The following is a 17,634-nucleotide window of genomic DNA, read 5'->3' as shown; positions in this document are numbered from 1 at the left end:
ACAAATGAAGGCAGAAGGGTGGGCAGCACATGCCAAGTGTCTCAGTGCTCAGACGAAGGTGCCCGCCAGCTTAGGGAGTGGCCAGGCACGTGTCCAGTCTACGGTCTACATTCCCAGATCTCAAGCACTAAGGTGAAAGTTACAGAAAGGAGCATTTAAGGTAAAAGCAGCACCTAGCAATTCTGTGGCACCTGCGATCCTTTGCCCAAGACAACACACTTCATACCAGCATTGAAGACTGGCACCCTGCTTTAATCGTGGGGGTCTCGTGGGAGGTAAGCCGAGAGCCAGGGCACCTCCTCCAGCCGCCGTTGGCTCTGACTAGCCTCTCGCCAGCCCCTGCTCCCACCCGCCCCATTCAAGTCAGGACACAACAGCACAGGAGCGATTTCTGTCCTCGCTGGCCTTGGGGAGGAAGGGAGGCATCCCCTTGGGGATGCTCCACATCAGTTTCCCTTTGCACACCTGCTGAGAACATGGAGGGATCCCAGTTGCTCGTGGCCCGATGTCTGCCTTGCTCGTCCTCGTCCTCAAAAACATAGTGAGATGTGTGTTTGGGTAGAGAGGCAGGCCTGTGCGACCTCAGCGAGCGGACGCTGGTGCTGGCGGGCTGGGAGGGCAGCGCATTCTGGCCTCTTCGCCTGCACTCTTCCTCGAAGGCGTCCTCGTCTGCTACACCTGAAAGCAAAAGATTGGAGAGAGGCATGAGCTCGTACTGCGGGAGGGGTTCTACTGCTCGTACAGCAGCACTGATGGGCGAGCACCCTTTCCTAGGTATTCACCGTCTCTACAGCCACCATAGTCCTGGAATAGGAGAAGGAAGAAATTATTCTATTTTACCAATTGCACTATGGAGGTCTGAACTTAACCTTCCGAGAGAGAAGAGAAAAAAAGTTACATAGGAATCAAACGGAAGCAGCGGCTCCCCTGCACCGCCCTAAGGCACATGAATGATTCCTGAAAGCACAATCGACACCTCTCCTCCAAGAGTGAATGCATCCTGCTGAAAGAAGCAGTGGGGGCTGGACTACCTGCGACAAACCCATTGTCAAAAAGCCCGGCCGTGTTTCCCTGGAAGGAAAAGGCTCCAGATCCAGCCATCGATCTCATTCTCGGGCAGCTTTAATTCTAGAACCTGTACACGCAAGACTTTGCCTCTCCATCTAACGTTAACGTGAGCCTGTTGTAGCGGAAGTGGTGCCCACTTGCCTGCCTGCTTGGACACAAGCGTGCAGCTCTAAGCTGAGGCCCCGTGAGCACTGGCCGCCTGTCAGTCAGACACACACTAAGACAGAACACTCCTCATCGCTCTCAAAGTTGTGTTTCTATTGATCTTTTAAAAAACAAAGTTTTTCACATTAGGTGGATACTAGGAATAAATTAAGAAAACAAACGATAATATTAACTGAATGATTTCAAATCGCATCCTCCGAAGAGCTTGTGATTACCAGTCATGTCGTGGGTATGTATGCTCGAAGTCCAATAACAAGACTGTCTAACTATCCATCTGATGGGAACAGTGAAACCAAAAGTGGTGACCTTTCTTGTACCTTGTAAAAACTCTGCTCCTTAGGGGGAAAGGTAGAAATGTCAACTGCTCACTGGAAGACAGAGTCATCAAACACTACGACATCCAGTGCTTAAAGTTCCGAGCCCCAAGCAAGTGAACTGAAAGGTTGCCCTCTCTTTCAGTATAGACTGAGGCAGGACACCCACGTGCACTCTTCCTCAATCAATTACAGCACCAAGTGTTACCCCAGATGCTGGCTCTCCTCCCATTCCCACTTTCCCTCCAACCTTTAAGGAGCATGCACTCATTGAGATACTCCTGAAATGAAACATGTTAAGAATACACTACTGTAGAGATTTCACAACTGTAGTTGTTCGGACACCATTTCTCAGTACCTGAGCGGCAGTCACTGTGCTAGGAAAAGAGACACACGGTGCCTTTCCTCAGGAGCCTGGCTCCAATGAATCGGGAGCATTATGAACCTGTATTTCATCGATAGAACTCTGGAGCTGCAAGGACCGCCCCCAAACCCTCGCATGAAACCCTGCTCTCGAGTTCCTAGGAGCATTCCTCCTCAAACAGGAGCACCGGCCACTGGAGACCACGGTGAGCGTGCGGGTCTAGGAAGGGCACTTGGAAGAGGTTCTCGCCCACCCGCACCAAGCACAGAAATTCACTCCTGAGAAACACTAGGACTTCAGATAGCCTACACTGTATAGTTTGCATATTAGAGGTTTTCCAAATTAAGTCTCAAGTTCCTCTTATAAAACTTCTGAATCCCCTACAGCACTGGGCACAGCAGGCACTCAAAAAAGGTGCTCGATTGCTTTCTGGAAGTAAGACACCCCGGCACTGCAGCAAGACTTGGCTAAGTGCAGGCCCCCAGTTCTCATCTAGTGCACCAGTCACACACCCCCATCCTTTGGATAAAAAAGAAACAAATGTTATTTCCGGAGCTGTTTAACTAAGCTATGATGAATAGCGTGCAGCAGATCTTGGAGCTGGGAAGGAATGCTTAGTAGTCTGTGCACATGGCCTTGGCAGACCTGCATGGGATGTCTACAGACACAACTCCTGCTAACAGCCCTCCAGAGGACACCCACCACACCCCCAGCAGGCTTCTCAGAATCAAATCTAACGACTGAGCTGGGAGGAGACTGAAGCCCTAGACCCGGTGGTCATTTTGGTCTTGGGCAAGCGCTTCATTCAAGAACCCATCTGCTCGCCCGTCAGATCAACAAGGGGGCCTGGTGGGTCCGAGACCCCCTCCTCTCTAATGTTCTGTGACCGCTGAGTGAAGGAAAACGACGAGGACCAACTGTGTCCACGCTTTGCACCCACACAGAGTGTCCCTGCAGCCCTGCCCTGCAGGAGGAAAGTGCAGTGAGCGCGAGGTTCACGGAGCCGAGCCTGGGTGGGGGGCGGGGAGAGCACTCACAGGCAGGCCCACCCCTCGAGGGGTCTCTAGGGAAAGGACCCAGCAGGAAGCTTCTGGATTCCCAAATACATGGATCCCTTTCCAGGGAGGGGGTCCCAGGAAGCTGCTGTTAAGAAACTGTTACGTGGCGCTTTACTTCAAAATCTGCATTTGAAGTGGTGGGAGAGAAGGTGGGAGGGAACCCGTGGCCCCAGCACCCGCAGGCTCCCCTGGCTGCAGCCTGGGCTCACCCTCCGGTTCTGGTTCGCAAACTCCAACAGAAACTCAGCAGTAAACATTATCCAAGGCACACGCTCAGCTTCTTTCCACCTTGGAAGGAAGACGACAGCGGATCCCGTGTAAATACGGGTGGGAAGTACTGAGACTCCTTGCTACTAGTCCTCCACTCCCTGCCTCTAGCAGGATCACACCTAACGACTATGACGTGATTTTTAAACAGCACGGCTTGTGAACAAGTGTAACATTTGAGAAACAACTGCTGATGTCTCAGGGGAGTGACGCACTGCACTGAACACTCAACACCAGCGTCTTTAAATCTGAGTTTGGCTCCGTGACCCTGACAGCGCCGAGCTCGGCAAACATGGAGGTGTGTGACGCGCGGTCGGTGTCCTGGGCGCTGGCGGTCTTCAGCTGTGTCACTTACCTCACCAGCAGTGGAGGTTCCACACCCTAGGCAAACTCAGAGCCCAGTCTTTCCCGTCAGCCGTTCAGTCACATGCCAGAAAAAAGAGGTGGTATTTTCCCACACATCTCACTTACAGAAAACCCAATCTCACAATTGTGTGTCGTCCGGGGTTCTGCATATGCAGTCAGCTACAAATGAGACTTACCTCCCACATCAAGGAGTAAAACCTATCTGAATGGAGAACTGCAGGGCTTGTTTCCGTCCTTTACTGTGCAGAGGAAGTGGTCATCTGCTCTTCTCCACGAGGGGTCTTCAGTGGAGCCAGCTTACAAGTTAGAAGGCCAACGTAGGACAGGAGTCTTCAAAGTTCTCCTATTTCAGAGCTTTGCTGATCAGTCTAGGGCTAGACAAGCCACTGTCTGGGTAAGAAATGCCAGGCTTGGGATATGGCTGCAATCACCCGTTTTCTCTTTACTAATCCACCTACTTTTCTCAGGCCTGCGACGTGCAGACACATACTGGCTTTCACTCAGAGCCACTTGTACGTTTTGTGTTTGCTGTCTGGTTAGAAAATAAAATAGTCACTAAGATGGTAAACTTGATATTCTGAGAGCAAATACCCCAAATATACAAACAGAGAAAACAGACACGCTCCACGTGTAAGGTATTTCGTCATCTCCCCAGACTTTGGGCGAAGGCGTTGTGTCTCCCATTCCTCTTGGATCCTGTCGCACATTCAGCGTTCAGAAGGTGATCCAATCACTGACTAGAAAGAACACGCCATTTTAGAACTGACAGTACCCCGGGGGGACACGCACTCTCCCTTCTGGGGGAGAAAGCCCTGGCCTTCAAGCCAGGATCCCAGTGAGATGGACACAGCAGGACCCAGCTCTCCTGAGCAGCCCTGCAGTTCTCACCGGTCTATCCCATCTGCTCAGTGGAGTGTGCTCTGGCGAGCATCTCGGAACCCCTCCCATGCTCACCTGGGCTGCTCTCTTCCCAGGAAACCCAGCCTTCCCTGCCTTTCCTCCTGGGCAAATCCTAGCACCGTCTCCACTCCAGGCCTCTCTGTGACACTTGCTTCCCTCGAGTCCTAAGGCACATTCTCTGCAGGAGGAATTGCTGAGTGGTCCAAGCATGTGGACAGGGTTGAGAGCTCAGCTCTGGGGTTAGGTCTCCATGGTGAGCCCATTCAGAAACAGTGGGAGGACACACAGCTGAGCACCACCTAACTGTCCTGGGTGTCACTGTCTTACTTACCCACGTGGTTGACCCTTGAGGAAGACACCATGACCTCTATGCTCCCGCAGGCCCCGCCATGCCACATTATGAGCTGCAAAGGTCAGTGACCCCAGAAGGTTCCCCATAAAACTTTACAGTGTCTCAAGTACCAGGAAAAATGATTGGGGGTAAGGAAATAAAGATGAAATAGAGAAACAAAGATGAAATTATTTCTTTCCCTATCTAAAACTTTTTGCCAGATACTTTCTGGAAAGAATCGCTCCACATTCAAGCTCTCTTTGAGCCCACCACATACACAATGTACTACCAGGCACTGACAGATTAATAGAAAATAGACCACCATCCTTAAAAGTGACACTTAGCTGTTGGTGACATATGCATCGCTTGGCTTTGTCTGAGAAAAGGGGGTACAATGCTGGTTTTAATGAGATAACCATTACAATAACTTCGAGCACTGTAACTGCTGCTCAGGACCAAGGGCATCGGCCGTCCCTCCGGCTGCAGCCACCTGGGGACACTGGTAGGGGCTCCAGTTCTCACCACCAGGCCGGTGCCCGTGCCTCCAGCACTGACCTGCACCACTGACTGAGAATGAATGAACCACACCTGTGCTGCCCACTGCCTCCCACAGCTTTCGAGTAAGAGATGAGAAGAAAAAGGGCAGGTGGGGAGGAAGTCATTGCAGCCGCAGACAGACAGGACTGGACAGTAGAGAGGGAAGGTCCCAAGCATCAGGAACAAGGACTGCTGGGGCCCTCACGAGGACTGCCTGCACCCTAACAAGTACTTCTGAACTTCGTCCTTATCCGCAAGGCCTCCCATGTGCCCCAAGTCCTGCAGGATCCCAAGGCCAGAGGAATCTGCTTCACGTGGTCAACAGGTTTCTGCATCGATTCCAAGGACTGAGTCTGTCCTCTTATGCTGGAGAAGGATGCAAATCCATATGAAGGCCCAGGAGCCTGGACCACTTGAGATTCACACATAACCATCAGGCCACTCTGAATGCAGAGCAGGCTACAAATCACTCACTCCCGGCCCTCAGGGGCAGGTGGTGTGATCGGCTGGGGAACTGAGCCACTGAGCTGGAACCTTCCCTTGCTTCCCTGATGTTCTTTTCCTCTTGTACCCTCTTCCTACCCTGGCATCCAGCAAAGCCCCCTCAACTTTAGAACGGAAACTACTCAACTGCAAACCCTAAAGCGCAGGCTCAATTCACTGCTGCCATCGAGCCCAACTCTGAGCTCAGTCACAAGTCCCTGCAGAGCAACACCGGCCTGCACGGCCCAGCAGGGAGGACAGAGTGGTGTGGGGGCATGAGCACGCAGGGAGGGAAGAGGCAATACTCTGCTTTGGAGGCAAAGCGTTCCTCACTAAGTACTTCGGGTCCTGAATTCAGACCGCAGATAGCGAGGAACTCCACATCTGACCCACTTTGACTCCCGAGTTTCAGACAGCAAGTTGTAAGAGTTCCGACAGGCGTAAGAAGATACTGTTGCCCCCAAAACAGCCCTATTACAAAAATAAACTTCTGACTCTCTGGTTCCTGACTTGGATGGCAAGTTTCTCCATGCTGGCGGCCAGCAGATGGAACGCTGCATGGGAAGTAAACAAACACCAAAGGTTCTCCTTGGCAAGAAATTTTTGCCCTAAAGATAATGACTGCTCTGGATCCAGACAACAAACCTGCCTACCCTGCCCCAGAAAAAGGCATTCAGCCAGAAAGCACCTTACTCTAAACAAGCAGCCATTGACTCTGCAATATTTATTTTTAAAAATCAGGATCAGCCAGTGCCCAAATCAGGCACCTGGGACTGAAGACACAAAGGGCAAGCCTGCTTGTCTCCAGCAGTCCCCACACGTGGGGCCGCCACTGAGCACGGGTGCTCGCCTGTCACACTCAGCACTTGCAGAACCTCACATGCGCCTCCAGACCTCCGTCCCATGACAGTGCAAGGCGTGGTGTGAACAGTTCAACGGTGACAGAGGTAGACGGAAGTGGACGTCTGAAGAGTCGGCTATTCTCTGAACAAAAACATTGTCCAAGAAAAACACACTGCCCAGCAACAGTAGACTGCCAAGGGCAACAGTGTGTTCTCCTCTGAAACTGAAAGTCCACGTGGCACTCCACCACTGCAGGCTCACACTGACCCAGGCCACGCCACACCCAGCTCTGCACACAGCAGTTGCTGCACTGTGCACACTACACCCAACGTTACACAAAACGGGGGACACTGTGTGCCCCGGAGGAAGTCTCCCACTTCTTTGAGCTTTCACTTTCCTCATCTTTACAAGGAGGTTAAAATCCAACCACCAGGTTTGAGTGTGATGAGGTACATAAAAGCACTTTAGAAAAATTCAAGTCCCATTACCAGAAGAAACGCTAAGGTCGAGATGCTCTTTGTTAAACACTGAGGGCCCTGTGACTGCACAGCCCTCCCTCACACCACCAGGAGGAGGGCAGAGGCAGCAGGCTGGATGCAGTGTCTCCACAGCTCATTGTTGCAGTGTCTGCCTCTGGCCTGCTACCGCTGCCCACTACCTGAGCTGTGTGGAGGGTGAGCACGCTGGCTTGTTCCCTGTGAAGACAAGTTGGGGTCCAGGGAGTCAACCTGAGAAAGGGCAGGCAGGCCCCAGGGTGGAGCTTCCTCAGGAAGATATTTCCAGCTCAATTCTGCATGAACTGCGCGAAAAAGTACCAGAAAAAAAGCCTATGAAAGCCAAGGGAAGGAGAGTGGTATTTCAGAACACTGACAATATATTTACTTTCATAAATTGCTATATGAACAGATCAATTTTGCTCAGTTTTGGTTCCTTAAAGAATATCAATTACATAAAAACACAATTTACACAACTTAAGAGTGACCTGTACTGTAACAAAACAATCAATCCCTTGTCCAGTAAGAGGTGATCCAAGTAACTAGCGAGTACAATCGATGCTGTGAGGGAAAGAATCATGACAGGTGTTAGAATAAGCCAAGTCATCAAGGGACCGATCGTTCCCGCACATTTCAGAGGACGTGGAGTAACTTCAACCACCTCTTCGGAACCCCGACTGCTTCTACCTCATGGTGACAAAACAGGGAGCTTCCGAAAGAGTTGGTGGAGTCCGTCCCACACAATCAGAACTAGTATTACCCCAATTTCCCAAAGAGGAAGAAGTCATCCACCTTGCTGGGACTGCCTAAAAACCGAACACAGCACACACACTGAAGCCAGCGCCTGCACCATCTCCAGAAAGAGTGTTTTACACCCCGGCTGGCATCTCATCTAACCAGAGCTCAACAGTACTTAAAAGTGTTGGGTCCAGTGACCTCCAACTGCTGGTTGTGATACACGCAAATCCACAATTTCTCTCCAGTCTTCATCACAGCTGATGCACGAGGAAAATTCCACTGCCCTGGGGCAAAGATCCCACGATGAGATACATGGCCACATCAGCTACAATTATTACAGGGCGTTAAGAGAAAGGTGGTAAAGAGTGTGAAGAGAACTTTTAAACGGCTCCAGAAAAAATTTAAAAATTGACAAGCCGACCCAGAGTGTGAGAACTGTGTTTGTGCATTAGAAGCCACCCCTCCTTACTATCAACTTTAGGACCCATCTTTCAAATTAAACCTAACCCCCCAGTGGACAATGGTGACAGTGGGCCCTGAGTACCAGGGGCTCAGAATGACCACGAAGTCACGCCCACCCTGGCCGCCAGGAGGGCACACGGAGGAAGACGAGAACCCGTCATATCCAGGAAGAGCCAGAGCTCTCCACAGGTCCCTCGCAGATGAGTGCCCGAGCGGTCCACTTCAGGGAGCGCCACAATGGGCTATCAACAACGGACACACCTAGGACACGCCCAGGAAGGCTCATGGCACTGGGGCCCTCAGTCCTCTCCCAGCACTTCTTTCCCTTTAAATTCACCTCACAAAGAAAATTGAACCATATGAGAGCCTTATTAATAATCAATACACTTGAGGTTGGACCTTTACAAAGGCTTTTCTGACAGGGGCAGACAATACTGCACATTTTCTGTAACTGAACAAGAACTGTGAAAACCCACGTTATAAATTTAACATATTCTAACGTTCTGGCAAAAACACTCTGAAGCATCTTCGAGTCAAAAGAGGTGACACTGCTTGTTAGCACCAGCTAAGCACAGGAGGAAAGGTCACCCCTCACGCCCCACTGCAGACACCCACACTCCTGTGGGCAGAGGGTGGGCCAGGCATGCTCTTCCGGCAGCACACACCCCTCTGTATTTGCTGTTGCAAACTCAGGGAATGTTCCAGTCATAGCACGCTGTCTTGTGCAAGGCCACTGTGGAAGAATCCAACCAACTCACTCATCAATGCAATGCGGACAAACGTCCCTATGAAGAAATCAAGAGAGCGACCTACAAACCCACATGGTGCCTCTTGTTATAACCTAAAATTCAACAATTAAAACCAAAGAGTGATCACTGCCACTGCTTGTCTCCTCCCCCAACACCCAACATCACACTTTCTGAAAGCCAACCACATTTTTGGCTTTTTTCTAGACCATTTTTCAAACTTTCCATTTTGCTGTTGTTAGTGGCATGGAGTTGATTCCGACTCCTAGCGCCCCCGTGCACAGCAGAGTGGAACCCTGCCCAGTCTCTCTGCGCCATCCTCTCACCTTCCAGCACTGTATCAGAAATGCTCTGCTCCTAATCATAGGGTTTTCAGGGCCAATTTTTTCAGAAGTGGGTGGCCAGGTCCTTCCTTCCTAGTCTGTCTAGTCTGGAAGCTCTGCTGAAACGTGTCCACCATGAGTGACCCTGCTGGTACTTGAAATACTAGTGGCAGAGCTTTCAGCATCACAGCAACACACAGCACCTGCAGTGTGACAGCCTACAGATGGGTAGGTGGTTCTCTTGACAGGCAAGTGAACCTGGGCCGCAGCAGTGGGAGCCCCAAATCTTAACCACTAGACCATGAGCAAACTATTTCATTAATTTCTAAACCATTCCTCTTCTATGGAAATTTGCCACTAATTGTTTAAACAATTTGAGTTCAGCAATTTGTACTATATAAAGACAAAACATACAGGTTGAAAAAAAGAAGTCACGTCTAATTCTACAACCCATACAAAATTTTATGTTTTGGCATAATTTCTGCTAGCCTTTTCCTGTGCATGAACTATTAAAACACATAAATTCACTAAGACTTACACCGGTTACAACTGTTAAGCGTCCTTTTCATTTGGAAAACTAAATGAAAACATCCTGCCCTCTAACACCAAGTTAAATAAAATTTAAAAACAAAAACACAATCTGCCAGTCCCCTGAGCCAAAGCTCACTGAAATCACCAAGAAGGTATGAAAGGAATGTTCCAGCAGCTGTGACATATGCACAACTGTCACATCAAATGCTTCAGTTCTTCCCCAAATAGAGTCCAAGTACGGTGTAAGAGCGTGGCTGATAATATGCAAATGAAAACAAACTTTCCTAGATAAAAACAGAATCACTTTTCCCAAATATGTACAATCCAAGAGGCCTTGGTTATGGCTTTTTGTTTCTTTTTGAGGTGGAGGGGGGTTAATCCCATACTTAAATCAAAATAGCACTAACACAACTTGAGATTACTCAACCATCCAAAAATGCATCACTCGCCCATTAGAAGACCCCTTCAGATATCTAGGGCCTGGTATGGGCCAGGCACTGAGACACCAGCATGTGGTACTGCTCCCGTTCTCACATAGCTGGGTGGTGCACACTCACTAACAGAAAATGGGGACACAATGAGGCCCGGGCCGCAGCGCCCAGGCTCTGCCAAGTACACAGAACGGACGAGCAGCAGCCAGAGGGTGGAGAGGTGAGAAGTACAAGCAGAGGACAGAAAGGCCAGTGTGCAGTTCCCAGGACGTCAAAGGCCCAGACCAGGAAGAGATTTGGACACAGCACACAGGCTGTGCAGGAGGGGTCAGGGGACGGGAAAGGCAGGAACAGGACAAATTCTAAACTGTCTCATAAGCCAGGGACGTCTCAGAGCTGTGAGACAGGAGAGGGACTGAACTCTAGCCACCAGACCATGGCTATGACGTGGTGATGACGGGGAAGAGGGGCTGAGCAGGCAGAGGTCAGGAGCAGGGACGACACACGTGACAACTAATTTTTAAGGACTAGTTACTAAGAGACATGAGGACTAGCTCTCGGATAACTGGTGAAAGTGAAAGAACATAACGGCAGACTATGTGAAGGGGAAACCAAGTCAAGATGGTGGCTGGGCTCCAGCAGGAGACAGACAGGGGTGCTGGGAACAGATGTGTGGGGCACAGGAGGAACACGGAGTACGGTTGAGGGTCAAGGAGAACAGAAGCAGCTCTTCTGTCCAAGCCCCTCTGCACTGAGGATGCGGCGCATAAAATCCCCGCTCAGGGCCAGGACGGAGCATGGTCCACAAAGGGCCAAAAGTCACCCTGAAGCCCCAGTGGGGTTGGCTTCCCCACCAGTACTGCAGCTTAAAAACACTAAAAGTACCATTTTATTAAAAACAGAGGACAGAACTCCTTAACCCTGTCCCAAGGCATTTGCACCCCCCACCGCCCACCACGGTGTAACCACCACACGCGTCCACGTCTCTCCCTTAGCCGGGGATTGCTTGACTGCACCTGTCTTTTCAGCTTGAAGGCGGGGGCCGGAACTTAATGGGATTCGTTAAGACATCAAATGTCCATCTGTGGGGTAGGCCAAATGTTGTTAGTTACGAGACAGTGCAGCTTAGCAACTTCCTTATAAACAGGCAGCTATAGTTACTCCTCAGAGGCTATTTCATGAAGCAAAGGGCTAGTTTTAGGCACAGGCCTCATGGGGAAAATATATGCAGCACAGTATCCCGGGACGAAGAGCATGGACGGGCTCTGGAGGATCGAGTTGGATCCCACCCACACTGTCTGTGCCCACAGCCTCATCTGGAAAGTCGGGGTGTTACACATCTACCCAACAGGGCTGTTAGCTCCAGGAACGCAGGTCTAGCAGCTGGTATCTCATCACCACCACACCCTGATGTGTCTGGTAGGGTTTGAGGACAACTGTAAGAAGGAATCAAGGAAGGCAGAGGCACATGAGGCCTCCATTTTCTCATCTGTGGATCCTGCGTCTGAAAATTCCTGACCCTGAATTTGTCTGAGGTCCCTCAGCGGGGGACGGCTCTCCCTTCCCTTAGCTGGCCCATGACCCTGCTCTCACGTACTCAGCCTCGGGTCAAGTTCTGTTCTAACGCCCTACCATGGTGAGCTGCCCTAATTAGAGCTAGTGACACCCTGCACACAACCCGGAGGCCACCAGAGGGTGCAGAACGACGCGCCGTGGGAACGTGCTCAGTGAGGCAAAGTCAGAGCCCAGCCGTTCACACTGCTCCTCCTCTTGCGCCACACATCCCAGACCCGAGCTGAAAAACGGCCTCAACAACAGGATCAGGATCTGTTTAGAGGAACGCGGTGAGAAAGACAAGGACTGTACTGTGGGAAGCAGAGAGGAAATATTTTAGCTCCCTTATTTCTAGCCGCCTACTACACAAACTGCAAGTGCGATTCATAGCAGCAGAACTCTTTACAAAAGGAATCCTGTGTGCCCTAAGCATCCATAGGACACCTGCTGGCCCTGAGCGGGCGAGCTGCCCTTTCTTGCTTAGTCTTTAGCGCTGCAGACATGTAACAGTACGTCTGAAGTATGACTTTGATCAAGAAGGACAAAGGCAAACAACCACAGTAAATCCTGAAAAGGCATGTCATAAAACAGAATGAAGGTTCTAGGTTTTGTAGGGTTACATGTTCATAAAATGCGATTTTTCTGAAGATGTACACACTTCAATCCAGAAACAAATTTCATGAGTGATTCTAGTTTCTTCTCAAGGCTCTTCAGTGTTCTTTGAAATACTGACATCTGTTAAATATATTTCTTATAAAACTATTTAGACTAAGGCAAGATATGCTCGCCAAGGAATTCTTGTAGTTGTTTTAATAAAAATAATACATCACAGGGGCCAGCCCCGTGGCTGAGTGGTTAAGTTCGCACGCTCTGCTTTGGTGGCCCAGGGTTTTGCCGGTTTGGATCCTGAGCACAGACATGGCACCGCTCATCAAGCCATGCTGAGGCGGCAACCCACATGGCACAACCAGAGGCACTCACAACTGGAATATACAACTACGTACTGAGGGGCTCTGGGGAGACGGGAAGAACAACAACAAAAAAAGGATTGGCAACAGATGTTAGCTCAGGCGCCAATCTTTAGAGAAAAAAAACCCCACTACAAACAGACACCACTTCGTCAGGGCCTCGCCTAAGAAAAAGGCAAAACCCACCCAGGTGTCAGCCCTCTCCTCCAACACATCATCGCCGCACGCCTGGAGCCCAAAGTTAGGTTCCCGTGCCCATGGCAGGGGCAGTGACGACCACTCCTCTACTAATAATCCTAGGAAGCTGTCTTTGAAATTTTAAAGCAAAACGAGATGTTAGTTTTAAAAGTCAAGTAACAAAAACGTTGAATGGACACTAAAGCTTTTGACTTGACACTGCAACATTCTGTACCCCACACTCGAGTGGCTTCTTTCAAGTACAAAGACAATAAAAAACAGAAAAAGCTGCTCCTAAAGTTTAGGCCTTTAAACTACATCTCCAGCCCTGGGATGTAACCAGTGGGAGCAGACACAGCTCACCCGCACCTGTGTGTGTGGGACTGCACTGAGAGGTCAAGATGAAATGCATCTTCCTCTGCTAAGGGCTGAGGTGCTCTTTCCCTCTCTTTAAAAATCCGTCCTCAACAAATTTACTCACTATACGAGAACCCTGATAAGCTGCCTCCAAAAAGAATCCAAACACAGGTAAATTACTAAGAATTAAATCACATTTCACAGTGGGGAAAGGACAAAATAGCTATCCATACGGGAGAATACAAATTAAGACTCTGTACCTCACTCAAAAATTGGAGATGGATTAATATTTTAAACATTTTTTAGAAGATAAATATATAGAGGCAGTAATTCTCACCCAAGATAGAAAAAGACTTAGCAGAATTGACTAGCTAAAAACTCGCTGTTTCTGAACCTTTCATTCCTAACAACCCATGTTTTATAGGCCATGTATTGAATGAAAATTGAAATAAAAAATACAAGTGACTTAGAAATCAACAAAATTGGAGCCAGTGCCGGCGGCCAAGTGATTAAAGTTCAGCGTGTTCCACTTCAGCAGCCTGGGTTCAGCTCCTGGGCACGGGCCTACTGTGCTCATGCTGTGACAGCAGCTCACACACAAAATAGAGGACAGGCAACAGACATTAGCTCAGGGCAAATCTTCCTCAGCAGGAAAAAAAAAAGAAGAATGTATTATAAGTCGAACTCAAAAGTAATTTGAAAACTCATTTGTGTAGAAAAGACTACAAATAAATATACTGCAGAAGTACAATTAAAGAGAATAGGAAGAAAAAGATTAAAATTAATAAGGAGGCTTGGAAAACATTAAAAGCTATTGTTTTAAGAGGGACTAATAAAACAGATAAGCACTTGAAAAGCTTCAAAGAACAAATGTAAATAATGAGAAAGAAATCTAAGTACCGACTGATCAAAACATCAAAGGTCTCAATAGGATGGACACGTTCAGTGAAAACAGAACTTAGTAAACTGATAAACCAGTAATAATAAAAAATGTTAAAGATATCAGTAACCAGAAAACGTGTGCCAAGACCAGATGGCTTCACTGGCGAGGAGAATCGCACCTTGGGCACAGAGAAGCAGGGACGCTTCCCAACGAAACAAGAGCAGGCTGACCACCAAACCACGATCCAGGCGTGACCCTCACGACAGTCAGAAGACCAAGGCAAAGTTCAAGCCGGAGAACCCGGCACTGCCTTGTCGGCTTCTTTCTCAATAGGAAGAAACAGGAAGAACTACAAGCACAATCCCCACAAAGTAAAACAGTACTAAAATGAGCCTAGTGGGAACAAGAGAAAAAGTGCCTCGGATTAACAATTAGGGCTAAAGGATGAGAAAATCTGTAGGGTTTTCCAGCTATATATAATATATGATATCTTTTAGGAAAAAAAGGTCCGAGTGAGCCAACAGCACACTAAAGTGACTGGACACAGGACAATACGAAACCTGATTTTCTTACTGATGATATACAATAACAGCCAGTTAGAAAAGAAAATACGTGCCCATACACAGAGAAAGTTCCCAGCCTCATCTAGCCACACTTTTAAGAAATGTGCACGTCTAAAGAAAAACACTATTAATTTCACAGCTGTATGTAAAACAAGATTTTTTAAAAGGCAACTGTGCCATACTGTTCCTGGATGTCAAGGTTTCCCCAGAATCTATTAATTTAAACTGACTGGGCAGAGCTTGAGTTTATGGGGCTTTTCCTTTGAAAGTATAACTCCCAACAAGTGCTGGAAAATGACCTGCCCTTTCAAGTAACCACTACAACTGATACCGTGTGATCGTGGCATAAAATAAGACCAAAAGAAGACAAGAGTCCAAAAATAGCTGTACTAACAGAAATTTAGTAGATATTAACACTGGCAAGAAATCTGGGAGGAACTCAGATGTTTTCAACACACAGAAACATTCCACGTAAATTAAAGAAGAGACAAATATATACGAAAAGACATGAAGAAAATAGAAGATACTCAGTTGTGGAAGACGTATGATATTAAGCCAAAGACCACAAAAAAGATAGACGTTTCCAAATAAGAAATTAAGACTACTACACAGTAACTCAAATGAACAAATGAGAACTTGACAGGACAATCACTTCAAAAGCGCAGGCAAAGGACTAATAAACTTGACGTCACAGGGACCTATGGAATCTGACAAAAATTCCCCAGAAAAACAGGCACATACCAGCTCCCACACAAACAAGACGCTCCACCTAATTAACTAACCAAAGGAATGTAAGTGTTAAAAACTGTTCACAATGTTAGCAAGCATGTGAGGAATCCACTGTTGATGGGAGCATATCTTGTAGAAGGTAATTTGTGACTATCAATTTGAAACACACAAGTCTCTCAACCCCATCGTTCACCTTCTAGGGACCTACTTTAATGGAACTACTCCAACAAGAACATAGACTCTATGCAAATGCCTCAAAAGTTACAGGAAGAAATGTATACCAACATTTTGCCTGGCTGCGCAAGAGACTCGCACCAAGGCCACAATGGGTGCAAACGACCAGCGAGCACAAACTATGGGTGGGGAGAGCCCCCCGAGCTGAGTACTAGCTGACCGACTCAGGACACCAGCCATTCTGAAACCAAATGAAAATCCAGTCACTGCTTGGCGGGGACTGAAGCAAGCTGCTGGCCTCTATGGGAACTTTCCCTCAGTCTCTCCCGAACAGCCCTTCATGCTTTCCCAAAGCCCTTTAACACATCACAGCTCAACTGTGCATGGACGTTCCAAAGAGTCCACGGGCCACGGACAAGGGAACAAGGGGGCTCAAGTGCCATATGAAGAACATCAATCATCCTCTTTCAGTTCTAGATTCCAGGTTCAGAGCCCTGGCATCACATAGAGCAGCCTGGAAAGCCTAAGGGAAGAGGGTATCTGTTTTGGCTCAGGATTGATTGGCAGCAATGTTCCTCATTTGACAGGCAGACGGAGTGGCCAGACAGCCCAGCTTCACACAAGCTTTGGGTGCGAGCTCCCCATCACCCTCCAAGCCCAAGAGAAAGGACAGCTCGCCTGAAGGCATACAATGGAGAAAAGAAAGTCTTTTCAACAAATGGTGCTGGGAAAACTGGAAAGCCACATGTAAAAGAATGAAAATTGACCATTCTTTTTCACCATTCACCAAAATAAACTCAAAATGGATCAAAGACCTAAAGCTGAGACCTGAAACCATAAGGATTCTGGAAGAAAACGTAGGCAGTACACTCTGTGACATCAGTATTAAAAGGATCTTTTTGGATACCATGCCTTCTCAGAGAAGGGAAACAGTAGAAAGAATAAACAAATGGGACTTCATCAGATTAAAGAGCTTCTTCAAGGCAAATGAAAACAGGATTGAAACAAAAAAACAACCCACTAACTGGGAAAAAATATTTGCAAGTCATATATCTGACAAAGGCTTAATATCCATAATATATAAAGAACTCTCGCAACTCAACAACAAAACATCAAACAACCCAATCAAAAAATGGGCTGGAGACATGAACAGACATTTCTCCAAAGAAGATATACTGATGGCCAATAGGCACATGAAAAGATGCTCATCATCGCTGATCATCAGGGAAATGCAAATCCAAACTACACTAAGATATCACCTTACACCCGTTAGAATGACAAAAATATCTAATAAAACTAATAGCAACAAATGTTGGAGAGGTTGCGGAGAAAAAGGAACCCTCATACACTGCTGGTGGGAATGCAAACTGGTGCAGCCACTATGGAAAACAGTATGGAGATTCCTCAAAAAATTAAAAATAGAACTACCATACGATCCAGCCATCCCACTACTGGGTATTTATCCAAAGAGCTTGAAGTCAGCAATCCCAAAAGCCCTGTGCACCCCAATGTTTATTGCAGCACTGTTTACAATAGCCAAGACGTGGAAGCAACCTAAGTGCCGATCAACAGATGAATGGATAAAGTAGACGTGGTACATATATACAATGGAATACTACTCAGCTGCAAAACAGAACAAAATCATTCCATTTGCAATAACATGGATGGACCTTGAGGGAATTATGTTAAGTGAAATAAGCCAGTGAGAGAAAGATAATCTGTGTATGACTCCACTTATATGAGGAATTGAAAATTATGGACTAAGAACAGTTTAGTGGATACCAGGGGAAAGGTGGGGTGGGGGGTGG

At 48.0% G+C, this 17,634-nt stretch overlaps 1 protein-coding gene across 4 annotated transcripts in view; it reads right to left on the bottom strand.

The window, feature by feature from the left end:
* DNAJB6 (DnaJ heat shock protein family (Hsp40) member B6) overlaps positions 1-17,634 on the bottom strand; it is an 86,754-nt gene that overhangs the window by 18,042 nt on the left and 51,078 nt on the right. For 3 of the 4 annotated variants that reach the window (XM_046670136.1, XM_046670137.1, XM_046670138.1), the window contains exon 9: positions 466-678. In XM_046670136.1, coding sequence (XP_046526092.1) covers positions 466-678 — 213 coding nt within the window. Of the gene's footprint in view, positions 1-465; positions 679-3,770; positions 4,340-17,634 lie in introns of those variants that run through there. The other variant, XM_046670140.1, reaches the window with a different exon arrangement.

Source organism: Equus quagga, chromosome 8 (genome assembly GCF_021613505.1).
Source record: "Equus quagga isolate Etosha38 chromosome 8, UCLA_HA_Equagga_1.0, whole genome shotgun sequence".
Classification (NCBI taxonomy): Eukaryota; Metazoa; Chordata; class Mammalia; order Perissodactyla; family Equidae; genus Equus; species Equus quagga.
Note: the sequence above shows the minus strand (reverse complement) of the source record. Positions and strands in the feature narration are given on the sequence as shown.